Source organism: Nerophis lumbriciformis, linkage group LG19 (genome assembly GCF_033978685.3).
Source record: "Nerophis lumbriciformis linkage group LG19, RoL_Nlum_v2.1, whole genome shotgun sequence".
Taxonomy (NCBI): domain Eukaryota; kingdom Metazoa; phylum Chordata; class Actinopteri; order Syngnathiformes; family Syngnathidae; genus Nerophis; species Nerophis lumbriciformis.
The window spans coordinates 28,709,125-28,729,480 of record NC_084566.2 but is presented as its reverse complement, the minus strand read 5'-3'; the positions used below and the strand labels follow the sequence as shown (position 1 = coordinate 28,729,480).

The window sequence follows — 20,356 nt, the reverse complement described above, 5'->3', positions numbered from 1 at the left end:
AGTTATCCTGTCAACCTTTCACAAGACTTCAATTTGTTAATTGAAAGTATAAACAGTATAAACACTTTTTACAGTAAACAAATGGTAAAACAGTACTAAACAATTCCATAAAAAAAAAAATTGGTGTCATTATTAACTTTCTGTCCAAGCTTGTATACCGGTAATCTACTGCCTTGTTCAATTGTAAAAAATATTCTGTGCCTAAAATTCACATTTCTATCACAATTATCATACTGTAAACATGGCAAGCTAACTTCATTAAAATTAATAGTCCTGTCAATAGCATGGAATTACAATTCAAATGTAGTTTTTTTGTAAGCCTTTCAAAAGAATTATTCAAAATATGAAAAATTAATGAAAATTAATTTAAGCCATCAGACACTTGAAAAGTGGCACATCACATCTCTAATGTAATCATTTGAACTTTTCAACAGAAATAGCACTGCAAAAATATTAAGGACATACTTCTGTATTTTGGTAGTTATGCTGTCAACATTTAACAAGATTTCTTCAACTTGGACTTGAAAGCATAAATAGTATAAACACTTTTAACAGTATGTCATGCTGTGAAATACAGCCGACAGGATTGCGCACCAAACACGAAACAAGGCCAAAGCGCATGCGGTGCAGGAGAACAAAGGACTTCTTTCATTTAAGGTTTGTGATAAACCATCAAACTCAATCGTTAAAAGGACTCTATAGTAATATAAAGCGAATTTTTCTGGACATTATCATGCAAGAAAAGTTTATTTTTGGGACCGCGATCACCGCGTAATGATTTTTAAAGGTTGCATTACAAACATTTAACTGTCCCATGTGATCAGCCAGTGCGATTGGAAATCCATGCTCAATTGCCTCCGTAAATAAAACTTCGGCATTTATCACATCCAAAGAATCTGTTTGGGCGACGAAAAACGTTGACAGTTTTCCACTTGTATCGCTAGCAACGGCATTAGACTTGTGTTTTTTTGTCCCAACGTGGTCTTTTACATCGCTAATTCCTCCGTGTCCGATCGAAAAATCTTGTCTGCACAAGGTGCAATTCGCGTAGTTTTCACCCTTTTTTTTTTTAATTAATGAAAAACCGTATTTTTTATCACTGCAACCGTAACCCGGAATAGGTTGATGAAAACCGTACGAATTACGGGAAAACCGGAGTAGTTGGCAGGTATGGTAACACAACAAACATAACAGAACAAATACCCAGAACCCCTTGCAGCACTAACTCTTCCGGGACGCTACAATATACACTCCCGCTACCACCAAACCCCGCCCACCTCAACCACCACCTCAACCCCATCTCCCGAATTCGGAGGTCTCAAGGTTGGCAAGTATGCTCTAGTATACTCTGGACATTGTTTTTGTAGCAGTTTTGAGGCATGTTTAAAAAATATAAAAAATAATGTACTTTGTGAAAGTCAAAGTATAGTATTTCCCATAGTTGTAATGGGTATCAGGGTTATCTCAGGGAGAGCATGTCCCAAATTCCAAGCTGTTTTGAGGCATGTTTAAAAAATATAATGCACTTTGTGACTTCAATAATAAATATGGCAGTGCCATGTTGGCACTTTTTTTTTTCCATAACTGGAGTTGAAGTTGTTCTATTATTTTGGAAAACCTTTTTTTGATTGATTGATTGAAACTTGTATTAGTAGATTGCACAGTACAGTACATATTCCGTACAATTGACCACTAAATGGTAACACCTGAATAAGTTTTTCAACTAAGTCGGGGTCCACGTTAATCAATTCATGGTAAAGTTACATTGTTTAATGCATCCAGCGGGGCATCACAACAAAATTAGGCATAATAATGTGTTAATTCCACGACTGTATGTATCGGTATCGGTTGATATCGGAATCGGTAATTAAGAGTTGGACAATATCGGCAAAAAAGCCATTATCGAACATCTCTAGTTGTAGGTGTACCTAATGTTTTGGCCTCATAACATATGACTTGAAACTCAAAACACAAACTTCCTTCATTTCAATATTTTATTGCAATTTATTCCTTTACAGTAAAACAGAAGGGGAATAGTATATATAAAAAAATAACGACATACACAAGGTTTCAAAGCAACTGAAGGATGACAGAAGCTGTTGGGCTGGGGGGCATAGGAATAGGGACGTGGGCTACTAGCTAAAAAAACGCAAACAAAAGAACAACAAACTGCACAAGTAGAGTCTGTCCAGCTGTCAGTTGAGACGCGTTAAAAGAGTCTATAGCAAGTTATTCCTGTCACAGCGGTGCAACCGGCCACGAATAACGCTTTGATAACTCTTTGTGTGTGTGTGTTTTTTTGTGCGCGCGCCATGCTGGTTTCCGTGCACGTCTGCAGTGTTTTTTTTCTCCTCTTTGTATCTACACTATGAATATTAAAACTGAAGTCCTACTAAGAGCGGCGATGGGGGCGGGACCTATGAGTCATCTTCACCATTGATGCTGTCGGCATCATCGTCTCCGTCCACGTGCTCACCTTCCTCCTCCTCCTCTTCCTCGCCTTGGCTCTTCACCTGCAAAAAAACAAACAGAACATTTCTTAGACAGGTCTCTTCAAAGAAGAGTGATAATACTGCTCCGGCCATACCTCATCTTCATCTTCCTCCAGCAGGTCTCCCTCCTCTTCGTCGTCGTCATCATCCTCATCATCCTCATCCGAGTCGTTGAGGTCCGGGGTTTCCCTGTCCCTCTTTATGGCCTCGTCTTTCTTGCTGCTCGAGTGAGGGGGAGAAGTCACTTCTCCGGGCTCCGGCTTTATATTCTTGTCTGTCGGACACAAACAACACAAGTTTCCGCTTGTGTGATGTCACAGTATATGTAGGCATTCACCTTTACCTCAGCGAACCGCAGCTCCCAACAATGCTGGCAGCTCTCATGCACGCTACCACCCCCATGCTCAACTAAGTGTACACAAGACACTGATATCTTGCGACATACTGGTGTCGCCAGCAATTCACACACAAAAATGGTTGCGCGTTGATAAAAAAATACGGCTTAACAATCTCGGGTTTCCCCTTAATGTAATTGAATGTGGTGCGCCGCCACAACATTTTCATTACCGCCACATCTTAAAAACAAGTAGATTTTTTTAAACTTGAAAGCAAATGAAAATATATTGTAGCTTGCAGGAAAAAAAACATGCAAAGTCTGACGCTATTCTTAACGACACGATTCCAACAGGTTCTACAACCCGTGCAAATACTTTTGTTTATGTGAGTCCACGCTTCCCCAGACACACAACACTTCCTCGTTCTCCGCTAATCACCTTTTAGGCACGGTACAAGTTGGGACATCAAAGCCAAACCAAAATAAAACCAGCTGATGGTTACAGTAAGAATTGTATAGTATAATATATATATATATATATATATAGATAGTCGTGGTCAAGAGTTTACATACACTTGTAAAGAATGTTTTTTGTGACAAACAAGTATGCGCTCCAATCAAGTGAGGCCTTTAATCCCAGGAACACCATTCCCACCATTAAGCATGGTGGTGGTAGTATTATGCTCTGGGCCTGTTTTGCTGGCAATGGAACTGGTGCTTTAAATGGGACAATGGAGGATTACCTCCAAATTCTTCAGGACAACCTAAAATCATCAGCCCAAAGGTTGGGTCTTGGGCGCAGTTGGGTGTTCCAACAGGACAAGGACCCCAAACACACATCAACAGTGGTAAAGGAATGGCTAAATCAGGCTAGAATTAAGGTTTTAGAATGGCCTTCCCAAAGTCCTGACTTAAACGTGTGGACAATGCTGAAGAAACAAGTCCATGTCAGAAAACCAACAAATTTAGCTGAACTGCACTAATTTTGTCAAGAGGAGTGGTCAAAAACTCAACCAGAAGCTTGTGGATGGCTACCAAAAGCGCCTTATTGCAGTGAAACTTGCCAAGAGACATGTAACCAAATATGAACATTGCTGTATGTACACTTTTGACCCAGCAGATTTGGTCACATTTTCAGTAGACCCATAAAAAAATTCATAAAAGAACCAAACTTCATGAATGTTTTTTGTGACCAACAAGTATGTGCTCCAATTACTCTATCACAAAAAAATAACAGTTGTAGAAAGTATTGGAAACTCAACACAGCCACAACATTATGTTCTTTACAAGTGTATGTAAACTTTTGATCGAGACTGTGTGCATGCGTGCACGCACGTTCATTCCTGCAAGCCTGTTGAGCAGAAAAACCTTAATCATATCATAGCAAATTACTCGATGACATCATGGTGACCACAGTCAATACCATTGGCAGTCTACCTGCAATCTGACTACTCAATACATCCAAGCTTACTTTCAGAGGTATTGACCCTTGACAAGACATCAGAAAATGGTATCTGAAATGTTATGGTTTTACTAGTTTTATTAGATCGCACTTGTGACCAAAATTTCCAAAAGTAAAAGAAAAAGAAAAAAGGTATAATGTGATGACAAAAAGTATAAATGTTAATACCAATGACACAAATAATACTCTTGTCCTCTATAAAATAAAACAGTTCTTTGTCAGATTATATCTGCAGGGATTGATTTCAGCTCGTTTTGAAAATGTTTAATGATCAAAATTGCCCCCCAATTACTTTATTTTCAGTATGCCGCCCTTGCTGGAAAGTTCCATAAATCAAACTTTTTGCAAACAGAAAAATTGGGAAGTATTTTGTACATATGAGATGATAAAAGCAATCCAATGTAGGTCAATATATGCTCAAGTATCTGAACAAATCATGCACATTTTAGCTTTGTGTTACAAGTAACAATTTAGTCTATTTTAGGTAAGTCAAAAATAATGAGTTAACTCGCAACGAGTATCGCACTATTCATGTACAACATATACACAGATTAATCACGCAATTTATTTTGACCATATATGCTCCTTCACCCTACCCGCAGATGGTTAACAGAAAGGTGGCGTGGGTGGTTATACGGTCCGTGATCAGGTCAATGCATGTCAGTGCAAAGATGTTTATTTATATAGCCCTAAATCACAAGTGTCTCAAAGGGCTGCACAAGCCACAACGACATCCTCGGTACAAAGCCCACATAGAGATACAAGAGAGAGACAAGATGAGTGAGAAGACTGCAACTGTTGTGCTCGCTGGAAAATCACACTTCAAAATACACCCTGAATGGACTCCAGATAAGAATGTTACCAGGTTTAAAGCAAATGAACAACCTGCATTCAAGTAATACTTTTTTGAAATGTTCCTGGATGACATGCTGAAAATAAAATTGCAAGTTTGTTATGTCAAATCAGTGTTTCTTAACCTTGTTGGAGGTACCGAACCCCACCAGTTTCATATGCGCATTCACCGAACCCTTCTTTAGTGAAAAATACAACTTTTTTTTTCTCAAATTTAAGACAAAGTTGTATGTTTTTGGTAACACTTTAGTTCGGGGAACATATTCTAAGTAACAAAGACTTAATTTAGAGTTATTTGGTTAGGGTTAGGGCCAGGGTTAGAGGGTTAGGCTTTTAATAAGGCCATGCCGAATAAGGCATTAATAAGTACTTAATAATGACTAGTTAAGAGCCAATATGTTACTAATTTGCATGTTAATAAGCAACTAATTAATGGTGAATATGTTCCCCCTTGTTCAAACAACAAAACCAACACAGTGCATAAACTCACAACAAATTACACACTTGCAAATCAGTCTGACTTCTGCTGTTGCCGTATCCGTAATACGCCGATAAGGAGAAGTTTATATTTACACGATGAGTCGGGTGTGTCTTGACCTCCGCCGAACCCCTGAGCCCGACTCACCGAACCCCTAGGGTTCGATCGAACCCAGGTTAGGAACCACTGTGTCAAATATTAGGGTCTTTTTAACATTAATTACATTTCTGCAAGTCATAACCTGTGATTAATCATAATTAATCTCAAGTAGGATTCATCTGAATAAATGAATCATTCGACAGCACTATTTGATACATCATGATTAATTTATTTTAGAATATACCGAGTGAGCGGCAATGGCCCCCAGGTCGCACTGACCCATGACATAAATTGTAGAAAGGAAGTGTGTGTCCTTCAATCTGGGGTATCATTTACACTCGTACCTGACTTCTTGCTGTGGTCCTTCTCCATGCGCTCCAGGCTATCCAGAAGGTCGTCCACCTTGCTTTTAATCTGAGTCAACTCGCGCTTTATGGTCTGCAGATCGTCCACTTTGACTGCAGGAAAAGTGTTAGAAGTGCTCAGTTAAGCAGGGCGGCACAAGCAGGCACACCAACAGCGTGATCATCTATCACATTGGAGCCCAGCCTGGCATGCGGACGACTTACTACTTCTGGACGAGTAGGCCCTCTGGCTGCTCTTGGAGGACGAGGAGAAGCTGCTCTTGGTCCGCCGGCTGCTCCCACCGCCGCTAAGGCTGACCCGCGGGCGCTTGGACGGGATGACGGCGCGAGACAGGGGCGGTGGAGGTGCGGGGACGCGGGACGGGTACGAGTACATTCTGTAGAGTACCACAACACAACAGAAGCAGTCTTTAGTGAGAAACGCTAGTCGACGTGATGAAGGCTGTGTGTGGCCCGACAGGCTACTCACTTGTCATAGTAGTCTCTCTGGAAGTCGTAGTCCAGGTCGAAGGAAGAACTGCTGTGAGGGGAAAAATAAAAAATAGACTGAGAAGTGCAATGCAAAACTCAAGAGCTACAAAATGAGATCACGGTTACTAACCTGTACATGTCTCCAGCTGAACGCTTGGTGGTTTTGGACCGGTGCGGTTTGGGTTCTCCGGCCAGGTTGATGTCTGAAGCAAAAAGAGATCATGAGCCTTCTACACAATTTAAACACCAAACCTGGCATGACAGAAATTCTGCAGGACAAACTTAATTTAATCATGCACAGGCAGACACTTAAATGGGAACATTATCACAATTTCAGAAGAGTTAAAACCATTAAAAATCAGTTCCCAGTGGCTTATTTTATTTTTCGAAGTTTTTTTCAAAATTTTACCCATCACCCAATATCCCTAAAAAAAGCTTCAAAGTGCCTGATTTTAACCATCATTATACACACCTGTCCATTTTCCTGTGACGTCACATAGTGATGCCAACACAAACAAACATGGCGCATAGAACAGCAAGCTATAGCGACATTAGCTCGGATTCAGACTCGGATTTCAGCGGCTTACGCGATTCAACAGATTACGCATGTATTGAAACGGATGGTTGTAGTGTGGAGGCAGGTAGCGAAAACGAAATTGAAGAAGAAACTGAAGCTATTGAGCCACATCGGTTTGAACCGTATGCAAGCGAAACCGACACGACAGCCAGCGACACGGGAGAAAGCGAGGACGAATTCGGCGATCGCCTTCTAACCAACGATTGGTATGTGTTTGTTTGGCATTAAAGGAAACTAACAACTATGAACTAGGTTTACAGCATATGAAATACATTTGGCAACAACATGCACTTTGAGAGTGCAGACAGCCCAATTTTCATCAATTAATATATTCTGTAGACATACCCTCATCCGCTCTCTTTTCCTGAAAGCTGATCTGTCCAGTTTTGGAGTTGATGTCAGCAGGCCAGGGAAGCTAGGGTCGATATTCTTCTCTTGATCATCTTCGGTGGCATAAGTGACGGTGTGAGCAAAAACATCCAGGGGGTTTAGCTCGCTCGTCTGCGGGAACAAACTGCCGCCATTGCTTGCCGTGCTACCGAGGTCTTTTGTCCCTGAATTGCTCACACACTCCGGCAGATTCAATGGGGGTCTGGCGGCAGATTTCTTTGACTTTATCGTTGGAAATGCATCTGCTTTGAGTGTCGCAGGATATCCACACATTCTTGCAATCTCTGTCGTAGCATAGCTTTCGTCGGTAAAGTGTGCGGAACAAACGTCCAATTTCTTGCCACTTTCGCATCTTTGGGCCACTGGTGCAACTTGAATCCGTCTCTGTTCGTGTTGTTACACCCTCCGACAACACACCGACGAGGCATGATGTCTCCAAGGTACGGAAAACAGTCGAAAAAACGGAAAATAACAGAGCTGATTTGACTCGGTGTTTGAGAAAATGGCGGATTGCTTCCCGATGTGACGTCATCGCTCCGAGAGCGAATAATAGAAAGGCGTTTAATTCGCCAAAATTCACCCATTTAGAGTTCGGAAATCGGTTAAAAAAATATATGGTCTTTTTTCTGCAACATCAAGGTATATATTGATGCTTACATAGGTCTGGTGATAATGTTCCCCTTTAAGAAATACAACCTGTGCGAATAAGGATGCCTTACCAAGCACTTGTCCGACAATTATCCGCCCATCCTCCCCAGTGACGGCAGTGCGGGCGTTCCTCTCGTTGGCGTACTGCACAAAAGCGTAGCCCTTGTGCACGGAGCAACCCACGATTTTGCCGTACTTGGAGAAGATGGCCTCCACGTCAGCCTTGGTAACCATCAAGGTGTTGAGGTTGCCGATGAAGACCCGTGAGTTGAGCGAGCGCAGGTCCGTTTTGTTGGTGACGTTGCTGCTGGCCATGAGGCTGGCGGTGGTGGGCGAACGACTGGTGGGAAGAGACACACAACACATGCACAGTTAGTTAGCCACAGACCGACATGACACCAGCCCATCCGGATTAACTTCGCCTCCTGGCTGAAATGCAGGGATAAAGCACATCAGTACCGATGTCCTCAAAGGAGTGACGGAAAATTCTTAAAACGAAGACTCACAGGGGGGCCATCAGCCTTTCTCCTAAATCTTATCTCCATTGAGCAAGGAAGGTGTGTTGGCACTATAGTGAACCCCCGGTTATCTCTACGCCCCCCCTTGGAAATAAACGGTTGTCAACATAACTGAAAGCAAAACTATCCATTGTTTGCACTTTCACTTCTACCTCTGTCCAGAGACATAAGAACATGTGATTGTGAAGAATGTTTGTTGACATGATTTCCTTGCATTTTCATGCATTTTATGCCTTAATTTAACAGAGCTGCTGCACTGATTTGGTAGTAATTTGATGACAGTGCACATGCACGTGTATTTCTGCCTGTGGCGAGCAATCCAAATAATAAATGTGCGCACTTTTTCAGTTGCTGATGTAGAATCCAGATTAATACTACCATGCTTTTATTTTGAAGCTTACTTTGCACTGACCAGAGAGCCACTGTGTGCAAATGTTAAGACTGTATTTGGTGCTGTTTCACGCTGCTTCGTGATAGTGAAGAAACTATTAATTTGCCCACATAAATGGACCCATTTTTCACGAAAATTACATCTTTACCTCTCATATTTTATGCCCACAAAAATGGGCACCCCTGTGTAAAACATCAAATGTAAGGTGCAGTATGTCACCATTTTAAAATGACATTTTCTTAAAGGAAATATCTAAGAGCACCACCAAGGGCAAGCATAGGTTACCAACAGTACAATTGATTGACTATTTTAAGTCAGTAGTTAGTTAGGTAGTTAATGGTTGTTGCGACCAAAATTACCATGGCTAGTATTATCACTGTATTGCTGAATGTTCTCAAAAAGTACTTATACAAATTGAAATATTTTAACCAAGCTTTATTTAAAGAAATTTTATAAAGTAAAAAGAAAGCAATATACCGTATTTTTCGGACTATAAGTCGCAGTTTTTTTCATAGTTTGGCCGGGGGTGCGACTTATACTCAGGAGCGACTTATGTGTGAAGTAATTAACACACTACCGTAAAATATAAAATATTATTTAGCTCATTCACGTAAGAGACTAGACGTATAAGATTTAATCGGATTTAGCGATTAGGAGTGACAGATTGTTTGGTAAACGTATAGCATGTTCTATATGTTATAGTTATTTGAATGACTCTTACCATAATGTTACGTTAACATACCAGGCACAATCTCAGTTGGTTATTTATGCGTCATATAACGTACACTTATTCAGCCTGTTCACTATTCTTTATTTATATTAAATTGCCTTTCAAATGTCTATTCTTGGTGTTGGGTTTTATCAAATAAATTTCCCCCAAAAATGCGACTTATACTCCAGTGCGACTTATATGTTTTTTTCCTTCTTTATTATGCATTTTCGGCCGGTGCGCCTTATACTCCAGAGCGACTTATACTACGAAAAATACGGTATTTTCTTGGCAGAAGAAACATTAAATATTGTTATTGTTATAGTGTTTGAATATGTTGATCTTATTCCGTTTTAACTTGTGAAGCTTTTAGTATTTTTTTAATGATAAAGAAAAAACAGGTGTTAGGGGCACTTCACTTCCAGTTTATGACATCACGCGAGTGCACTTCCTGTTCTTATTCCTTCAAGTATACATCAAGCACAGCCTGTTGTAATGTGTACAATTCGGAAGCGTATATGTTCAAACAGCAATGTGTTTATAGAAGTTTAGATTGGAGTATGTAATGGGGAAAGAAGGTAATGTCTCTTGTATTTGTTAGCATTTACGCAAGCTAGCGCTAGCTTACATCTCCAGTAAATGAGCATTGTCAACAAAGTGAGGGTATCAATCACGGTTTTACGATAATTTCAGTTTAAAATGAAAGAAACTAACCGTTGGGAGTTTTGCCGCAGTTGATCATTATACAGTTTATCGTTACATCCCTTTAAGTCAGTGAGAGTTTGATTAGGAAATGACTAGGAGGCCCCCCTACCCCATGAGTCATTGCTTCTAAAGGAGACATGGCGTGCAGCTAAATAGTGAATAGTACAATTAGAAGAAGGGCCACTAGGTGGCAGACGCTACTCCAGCGCAACCTGCAAAGAAAAGGAATTGGTCATTGAGCAACTTAATGTCCAGCATCATTATGCTGGACATTAAATAACACACAATAAATACATACTAAATTATTAGGACTGTGTTCTCAGTGCATAAGCAAGCGATTTAAAAGTGCAGTCCATTAAGTAGACAAGCCTAAATGTCGGATAGGGTCATGTGACAATTTAGGTTGTTGGTAAATAATATAAACATAAATGCTTGTTGACTAAGGAAGAAAACCACTATCTATGCTTCCTTGCCCCAATTAATGGCCGGGAAATTAACACCTCAAACAAACACCATGACTAAACCCTAATCTCCGATAAGCACAACAACTACCTCTTATAGATGCCTGATACTCTCTGCAGTTGCGTAAAGAACCATTATGTGTGGAAATATGGTAAACATATTAGAAGTTAAATTGGAATACATTGCTGGGCATGGGGGAATATTCCTAACATTTGCAACGTGAAGCGAGATGATATCGTCTTGACAATATCATGAAAAGCAATCAATTGTAATTCTAATCGTCATTTTAACCTCAGATTAAAACAAAAGACGGACGTGCGTTATTATTTTAAGATTTGCATTGTCCCGTCGCATCCGCCCCACCTCACCAGGTAAAGGTGAGGCCTTTGCCAGATTTCCAGATTTTTGAGGGTCCACATTGCAAACATCAACAGTGAGTGACCTCCTCCCCCTCCTCTGTTCCACCAACCGACAGGGAGGATAGAGAGGAGGACGTGGAGGAAGAAGAAGGTGTGGGGTGGTGGGTTTGTTTGGAACAGTCATGACTCACTCCATAGCGTCTGTGTGCAGGGTAGTCGTCAGTCTGACACTGGGGGGGCTGGGCTCAGTTTGGGCTGGGCTCAGTTTGGGCTGGTGTCTCGACCTTCACCTTCGCCCCTCGCGATTTTTACTGAGGCGACAGAAAACAACACCTCAGTCAAGCTAAGCAGGGTTATGTCGCAGCAAGTCTTCTTACCTGTGTGGAGTGTGTGCAGGGGTGGGGATTAGTGGCTAGTAACAATAATCGTCCAAGAACCAGCCATCTTAGTAAGAGGGGAGGAGGAGGCTAGTGTTTGTAGTACAATGGCGCTAGCATCACATTTTCTAGCTATCTACATGTATGTTTGACATCTACTGGGGCCCGACAGTTACAGTACATTAGATACAGTGGAACAAAAATCAAGAGACATGTGATTGTGGGATGACATTTACATGCTTTAAATGGTTAGACGCAGGAAAGCCAGTAAAACAGTGTAACAGGCGTGACCAACAGTTGGTGAGGTCTGTGTGGAGAAGTACCAAGTGTTTGTCCACCCTCCCTTATCCAAAATCGTCTTTTGAATCTCTTTTGATGTAAGTTGGAAAACAAGTAGTGCAAGTTGGGACTTCAAATCATAATCATATGATGTTACACAAGACCTCTCACCTAATTAAAGTGTTTGTTTTTCCTTAGATTTGTTTAGGGGTACATTTTTGAGAAATACATGTGACAATAGGCATAGAACCTGAAATGGGACTTTGAACTGCATAAATATAAGGTCGGTACAATATGAACATAATTAAATAACATCACAAGGGTTCATTAATAGACCACAAACGTGAAGGTTTGCTCTGTGAACGCCTTCCTGCACCTTCTCCATAAAACATTTTAATCTAAAGCTTTGCCTGTATATATATTAAATATTCTATTATAAATGTCCCTGGAACCTATTGTGTCTATTACAATAGTTTATTGAAAAACTTATTTTGGAATTGGAACGACTTGTAAGTTGTACTACTGTACCAACTTGTACAAGTCATGTGACACAATGTACACAAGTGATATACAACTTAATTGTTTTGAGGTCCACATTTCCAAAAAAGCTAAGGACCAGCATCATCTACAGAAGACATTTGATTAAGGTCTATATATTTGTCAGAATTACATGGGCGCTATGCTATTTAAGGACCTTCTGCAAAAAAGCTAGTCAAAGATCATCTCTATGACAGTACTGCAGTGTTTTTATGAATTTTCTGCCGAAATACGGGCCTCTCGCAAGTTTTGTAAACTGAACTCACGGGTCACCATTTGAATAGCCCAAAGAATGAACTAGACTACTAGAGGACCTAAAATGGAACCTTGAGGAACACACCTAGTGTAACTAAACAAGTTGGACAAATAACTAGACTGCATTTGAAAGAAACAAGCTTCCTACCTTAGGTACATAAATTACATTACAAAAAAAAAAAGTGTAACTGCCAAAAAGGACAGAAGTTAAAGGAGTGCCTTGAGAAACGTCTCAGTTAAGTAAATTGCAAGTTCGGAACCCAGTGTTTTGTTTGCTAGTAAGGTTAAAATGTCAACGCCAACGTGTTTATATTAGTCTAATACAAAAGGACCACTATAGTGTTTTGAGGAATTTGCTGAAAAACAGATGGATCGAGGTGTTTTAAACTGAAGTTGGGGGCCAATATGGTGTCATTCCCGGGCCGGATTTGGCTGAATAACACTGATGCACACTCTAATGAAATAGTGTTCTAAACACAACAACAGGGCAGTGGACCTTTGTCGTCGTTTCAGTTGTGAACTACCTGTGCTTGAAACATTTAACATATCCGCACATATCCTTTACCAACCAATGTTTTGGGCATTTGGACAGAACTGTTGGGTACCACTAGCAAACACATACATTGTTATGGCTCCAAAGAGGCGGTTAACGTGTGGACAAACTGAAAGAATAACAATGTTGTTGTCATTTAAAAGTATTCTATAGTAAAAGGCCCCTTTGTTGTAATTCTCTGCCCAAAAAAAAAAACCTAGAGTTGAAGTCACTAATCTATTAATCACACGGGCGTTACGAGGAAGTTGATTGCAGGTGGCTGAACAAGTATTTCGACACAATAGACTCCATTAAATAACTTTTGTCTTTATGTGCGTCACTGGCTTTAGGTAAGAGCTCAAGGAATGAAAACAGGCATGTATTATTAGTCAGTGTGCCATTATCAAATGACAGAGGGAAAACCCTAAATAAGGAAATAATGACAGATTAATTACTGCTGTTAAGTTCGACGTAGGAGTGGATTACTCTTACTGGAGATAAGAAACTATGTTTGAGAAGTCATGCATGTGAACAGCTTTTAAATGAAAGTATCGTATTTTATTTGGCACATAAATAGGTTTTCATGCGGGATTTCACACTGAAGTTGTTCACTAATAAACTGATGTGGTGTTTACGTGTCAAGTTGAAAAGAATAGTGGAGGTAAAGAAGGGGTGACTTTAATATATTCAATATAAACCACCATCATACTCTTTCGGTTAAACAGGTTTTTAATCATTAAATGTGTGAGGTGTTCTGCAACAAGACTCAGGCCACTGGCAGTCCATACAAAATCAGAAAAAAAAATTCCCTCGTCATCATGGCAGGAAAAACAGCGAAAAATAACCGACTGTTCCGTCTGAGCAAGAAAAGCAAAACCAGGTAAGAAAAATGACCGAAACCACTCGCAACAAAGCCCGCCTGGAAACGCAGAGCGCCACCGCCAGGCCTTAGAGTGAATTACAGGCCCTACTAGCCGCTAACAGGCGGCTAATGTTAGCCGGAGCTAAAAATGCAAAGCAAATAGATCAGCTTCACGTATCCTCCAAAAAAAAAAAAAAAAAATAGCAAAACCTGCAAAAGTCTGCCTTGTGTCGTCGATAATCAGTGACGTCACGTGGGTCGGGGCCCGCAGTTTGAACGATTACTGCAGACGAGCTAAATAGCGAGCTAACTTAGCTTCTGGGGTCGTCTGAAAAGCGTGCCAAAAACCCCCCCATCAGTCCAGTCAAAGGTAGGTCTTCTGAACAACTGCTTACAAAAAAAATCAACCTACTTGCAAAACTGGAAGAAACGGCGGCTAGGATGCATCCAAAGCGTCGTGTTTTGATAAAACCCACAAACAGCCTTTTTTTTTTTTTTTTTTAGGGTGGGGGCGGGGGGCGAGCGTCTAGCTCTAGCTAGCTGGCCGCTCGCGATCTGCCCACTCGCAAAATAGAAAAAGCATCGCTGAAAAAAAAATTCCAAAAAGGAAAGGAAAAAGGAAGGAAAAATTAAAAATATCTGGGAACAAAATACTCACCACGACCCTTACGAGCAAAATGCCTTTGCTTTCGGCAAAATCTGTCAAATTGATACTTAGGTCGTCCTTTTTGGCGAGCACAGGCGTTCGACCAGTGAGCAGCGAGCTAGCTTTCTTCTAGCAGACGAGCTAGCGGAGAGGCTATGGCGCATTATGAGGCTGGGGGCGCTGGGTTTGCGCGACGGCGCGGTGCGGGCGAGCGGGGACCTGGCGATTGAGATTTCACATTGATGGACAACAGTGGGCGCCGGCGTGTCGCGTAAATACAACCACGCTCCCCCCCCCGTTGTCGAATAAGCGGATGTTTTTGTTCTTGCCTCTTCATCACTCATGGCGCATATAGTCAGATATTTACGAGACGTGATGTTTTCCAACAATAGATATGTGTTCCCTTTTAGCCACCACACTCAACAGGGGCAAAATAATAAAGCCTGTACGTTTGACGAATTTAGTCCCCACAATAATAAATACATGTACAATATAAAATAAATCAATGTCCCACAGTAAAACATTGCTAAAGTCGACCAAGAGAGTGCAGTGTTGTTCCATTTCTCAGTCCTTCTTAGCTCTCATTTAAAATATAGTTCAGTTCAGTTTCAGTTGATTTCGAACGATACAATGTAATGCATCACACAATTCCAGTTGTTTCATTACAGCATGTCCGAAAAGGAGAGCTTATTTAATCCTACCCCTTTTCATACCATAGCAATTTTATCCAATTTCCTTGTTCTCTGTAACAGAACAGTGAAACAAATAAATAATATACCATAATAAGCGTATAAATATTAAATACATAAATAATCTTTGTCTCAATAAAAAATATTGGTGCTTTGTTTGATTTCTTTAGTTAATCCGTTCCATAATTTAATTCCATGCTGATGATTGGCATCACTAAATTGGCCCTAGTTTGTGAATGTTGTCTGTCTATCTGTGTACTCAACCTTCCGCCCGAATGCAGCTGAGATAGGCTCCAGCACCCCCCGTAACCCCGAAAGGGACAAGCGGTAGAAAATGGATGGATGCATGGTTATATTTATCCTCTTTTGTTGAGAAGAAGCATTTAAGTCCCATCTTAAAACTCATTTGTATACTGTAGCCTTTAAATAGACCCCCCTTTTAAACCAGTTGATCTTCCGTTTTTGTTCTGCTCTGACCCCCTCTGCTTCGTAGAGGGGGTCACAGGTTCGGTGGCCACGGATGAAGTGCTGGCTGTCCAAAGTCGGGACCCGGGGTGGACCGCTCGCCTGTGCATCGTTTGGGGACGTCTCTGTGCTGCTGACCTGTCTCCGCTCAGGATGGTCTCCTGCTGGCCCCACTATGGACTGGACTCTCACTATTATGTTAGATCCACTATGGCCTGTATTCTCACTATTATGTTAGATCCACTATGGACTGGACTCTCACACTATTATGTTAGATCCACTATGGACCGGACTCTCACTATTATGTTAGATCCACTATGGACTGGACTCTCACTATTATGTTAGATCCACTATGGACTGGACTATCACTATTATGTTAGATCCACTATGGACTGGACTCTCACACTATTACGTTAGATCCACTATGGACTGGACTCTCACAATATTATGTTAGATCCACTATGGACTGGACTCTCACACTATTAAGTTAGATCCACTATGGACTGGACTCTCACAATATTATGTTAGATCCACTATGGACTGGACTCTCACTATTATGTTAGATCCACTATGGACTGGACTCTCACACTATTACGTTAGATCCACTATGGACTGGACTCTCACAATATTATGTTAGATCCACTATGGACTGGACTCTCACACTATTATGTTAGATCCACTATGGACTGCACTCTCACTATTATGTTAGATCCACTATGGACTGAACTCTCACTATTATGTTAGATCCACTATGGACTGGACTCTCACTATTATGTTAGATCCACTATGGACTGGACTCTCACTATTATGTTAGATCCACTATGGACTGGACTCTCACAATATTATGCTAGATCCACTCGACGTCCATTGCACCGGTTGCCCGGGGGGGGGGTTTACCCACATATGCTGTCCTCTCATTGTCCCATTGGATTGAGTTTTTCCTTGCCCTGATGTGGGATCTGAGCCGAGGATGTCGTTGTGGCTTGTGCAGCCCTTTGAGACACTCGTGATTTAGGGCTATATGAATAAACATTGATTGATAAACATTGAAGAAGTGTTGTACATTCTTGGGTAGCAGGTTATAGTTTGCTTTGTACATCATTATAGCTGTTTGCAAATGCACCAAATCGTTGAATTTCAATAATTGGGATTTAGGATCATGTATTCAAAATACACCAATGAGAGTCAACAGGATGTTTGAGTAGAGTGGATGCAGTCTCTCGGGGGCAATAAGTGAAGCCTATGTGCTTTTTTTTTTTTTTTAACTAACATGAATTTGAACCATAATCCAAATTCAAAAACACACAAACACACTACAATGAATGCAATGAGAAAATGGTGCACTCATTAAAATCCTACAAAATCAAAAACACATATGAAATATGTTACCGAATGATACCGAAAACACCAGCAGGACTAAAATGCTGCAAGTTCATAGAACAAAACAGAAGTCAGTTTGACAGATCTGTGGGTTAGAGTGTCCGCCCCGGGGTGGAGCGCTCGCCTGTGCATCGTTTGGGGACGTCTCTGCGCTGCTGACCTGTCTCCGCTCGGGATGGTCTCCTGCTGGCCCCACTATGGACTGGACTCTCACTATTATGTTAGATCCACTATGGCCTGTATTCTCACTATTATGTTAGATCCACTATGGACTGGACTCTCAAACTATTATGTTAGATCCACTATGGACTGGACTCTCACTATTATGTTAGATCCACTATGGACTGGACTCTCACTATTATGTTAGATCCACTATGGACTGGACTATCACTATTATGTTAGATCCACTATGGACTGGACTCTCACACTATTACGTTAGATCCACTATGGACTGGAATGATACCGAAAACACCAGCAGGACTAAAATGCTGCAAGTTCATAGAACAAAACAGAAGTCAGTTTGACAGATCTGTGGGTTAGAGTGTCCGCCCTGAGATCGCTAGTTTGTGAGTTCAAACCCCGGCCGAGTCATACCAAAGACTATAAAAATGGGACCCATTTCCTCCCTGCTTGACACTCAGCATCAAGGGTTGGAATTGGGGGTTAAATCACCAAAAATTATTCCCGGGTGCGGCCACCGCTACTGCTCACTGCTCCCCTCACCTCCCAGGGGGTGATCAAGGGTGATGGGTCAAATGCAGAGGATAATTTCACCACACCTAGTGTGTGTGTGAGACAATCATTGGTACTTAAACTTTTTTAACTTTATCGGTCTTTAAAGACGAATATGAAAAGGTAGATTTTTCTTTTTATATTTTTTAAACACTTGGCTTTTAAATCATTTGCTGTACAAAATTGCAGGATTCCTGTATCATTTACGAGTGATTTAATACCGGGTAAGACCTAAAACAGGGGTTCTTTTTAACCACGGGCCCCAACTTTTCCACTATAGAGAGGCCACTCAAATATTAACACTGACAAAGTAATCTTCATCTTGATGTTAATTTTACAGTTTAACAGGATACATCTGGTCAAATGATATAAAACCATGTGATGATTACAAAGATCATTATCAAGGATTAGGTGAGGCTGATTACAAAAATAAATACTACCGGTAATCAATTATACTGCAAAAGAAGTGACTCATAAAGACTACATTTAAATAAATACATTTACATACAATTATGCAGTGCTAAAATAAATACATTATAACTAAGTTAATTATGAATAATATTATTTAATAATAATAATGTTTCTTAAATAAACTGTCGATAAAAATTAAGTGCAAATGAAAATACAGCTTCACCACTTTAGTCATAATTTCTGCGCCTAAAGACTTCCCCAAGATTTTAGCTCCAGACTTCTTCTGTTTGTTTGAGATTGTCATTACTGCCTTTAATGGTGTAAAAGTGTGTTACAACTGAGTGCCGCTGCGACCCATACGGACCACGGCTGAAAAACATGTATTTTTTGGTGGCCCAGCACTGGGCCACAGCCCTATGGTTAAGAAACACTGACCTTGTTTATCATTAATTAATAACATCCCTTGAATTGTATTAAGAGAGTGAAATATCGGCAAGTGAACCAGCCAAAGAGTGGCTATTTTTATTTATCTTTAATTTCTGCGGCACCATATTGTTTGTCCATCTGTAGCATTTGTTTCTGCAATACTGTCGCAGATCCAGCAATGTAACAAGATATGCATGTACTGTACAGCATGTACACTCTTTTGCATGTCTAGTCTTATGTTGAGAGCAGATGTTTGAAAACCTTTCTGCAGTAGCCTTCAGCTCCATGTTTGGATATGATGACATTCACACATGTAGAGTGTAGAACTCCAGTCGCAGTGATGGGAGGAACATACATTCACATTCTCCATTTGTTCACCATCAGACTATGAAAAACTTCCTACTTGTTTTCTCAAACCAGACACAATTAAAAAATAATGTCAAACTAAAGGCAAACAATTCAGCAAATTCTGCATTTTCTCCTGCAGGACCAGTCAAACTTATCATTACTTGAGCAATCTAAAGTTCCCCAAAGTTATCATGTTCTATAAATGACAGGCGATAAAAAGTATCATCATCATCATCGGCGGTCACTCGAACGAGTATGACGATCCTCCTGGTAGGGGTGTATCCCTTTATGGAGGATGCCTGTGCGTGACTTTGTTTTACGTGGAGAGACTGGTGCACATACAGTCACCACACGATCCTTGACAGAATCGGGTCAGGGTCCAGTGGCATGGAGTCCAAGACGACTGGGGACCCTTTTCTGCTGCAGCCTTCTTCCGTCATCGCAGCCGTTGTGGTAGTTCTTAAATCTACCGTCTTCCGCCTGCTCCGCCGTTGAGGTCTTCACCGTATCCCTGGCTAGGGGGCAGTCAGGTACTAGGCCTTTGCCAAGGGCCACCTGGGGTAACAGTAGTAAAGGGGTTAACCTCTGAGTGCCCCAAGACCCCATAGAGGAGCCTCCACTGCCGGATGCACTTTAACGTCATGCCCAGGACACAAAAAGTATATGTGATGATACGTAACTATGCGATGCATCAGCAAAGCCATTTTAGTTCATAAAACATTTCCCACACTCAAAATAATTCCTCATTGGATTTACTCAATTCAATTGTGGAAAGGGATTTCAATCCATTATCAATCAATCAATCAAAGTTTACTTGTATATCCCTTAATCACAAATGTCTCAAAGGGCTGCACAAACCACAATGACATTCTCGGCTCCGATCCCACATCAGGGCAAAAAAACCCTCAACCCAATTGGAACAACGAGAAACCTTGGTAGGGACCGCAGATGTGGGGAGCCGCCCCTAGGTGAACGGTGCAATGGATGGTGAGTGGATACGTTTAATAATGTGAAAGCCCAGTCCATAGTGGGACCTGCAGGGGATCCTCTTGCATGTAGACACGCCAGGGCGCATAGACTGATGCATCAGGAGTGGTCCACCCCA

The 20,356-nt window shown here is 41.0% G+C and overlaps 1 protein-coding gene and 1 long non-coding RNA gene across 3 annotated transcripts in view; both read right to left on the bottom strand.

Annotated features, from left to right (window-relative positions):
* Positions 1-1,980: 1,980 nt before the first annotated feature.
* On the bottom strand, positions 1,981-15,015 carry LOC133618562 (heterogeneous nuclear ribonucleoprotein C-like). 2 transcript variants are annotated; one of them, XM_061979041.2, is made up of 9 exons: positions 14,813-15,012; positions 11,504-11,623; positions 8,240-8,508; positions 6,684-6,756; positions 6,552-6,602; positions 6,287-6,459; positions 6,062-6,175; positions 2,588-2,766; positions 1,981-2,513 (listed from the first exon to the last, which is right to left on the bottom strand). In XM_061979041.2, exons 2-9 carry the CDS (start codon positions 11,506-11,508, stop codon positions 2,418-2,420), a joined length of 960 nt encoding a protein of 319 aa, XP_061835025.1. In that variant the 5' UTR covers positions 11,509-11,623; positions 14,813-15,012; the 3' UTR covers positions 1,981-2,417. The 2 variants fall into 2 exon arrangements, with proteins under 2 accessions (XP_061835025.1, XP_061835026.1); XM_061979042.2 differs by lacking the exon at positions 11,504-11,623 and having other exon boundaries at positions 14,813-15,015.
* Positions 15,016-20,217: 5,202 nt separating this feature from the next.
* The window catches only part of LOC133619010 (uncharacterized), a 29,919-nt gene continuing 29,780 nt past the window's right edge, over positions 20,218-20,356 (bottom strand). The window contains exon 4 of the long non-coding RNA XR_009817377.1: positions 20,218-20,356. This exon is cut by the window's right edge and continues 171 nt beyond it. This is a non-coding gene — a long non-coding RNA (uncharacterized lncRNA).

Coding starts and splice junctions, on each gene's coding strand:
- LOC133618562 (XM_061979041.2), bottom strand. Junction 6,460..6,551: donor CAGAGAGACTACTATGACAA/GTGAGTAGCCTG, acceptor GGTACTCTACAG/AATGTACTCGTACCCGTCCC. Junction 2,767..6,061: donor GGACCACAGCAAGAAGTCAG/GTACGAGTGTAA, acceptor TGTGTCCGACAG/ACAAGAATATAAAGCCGGAG.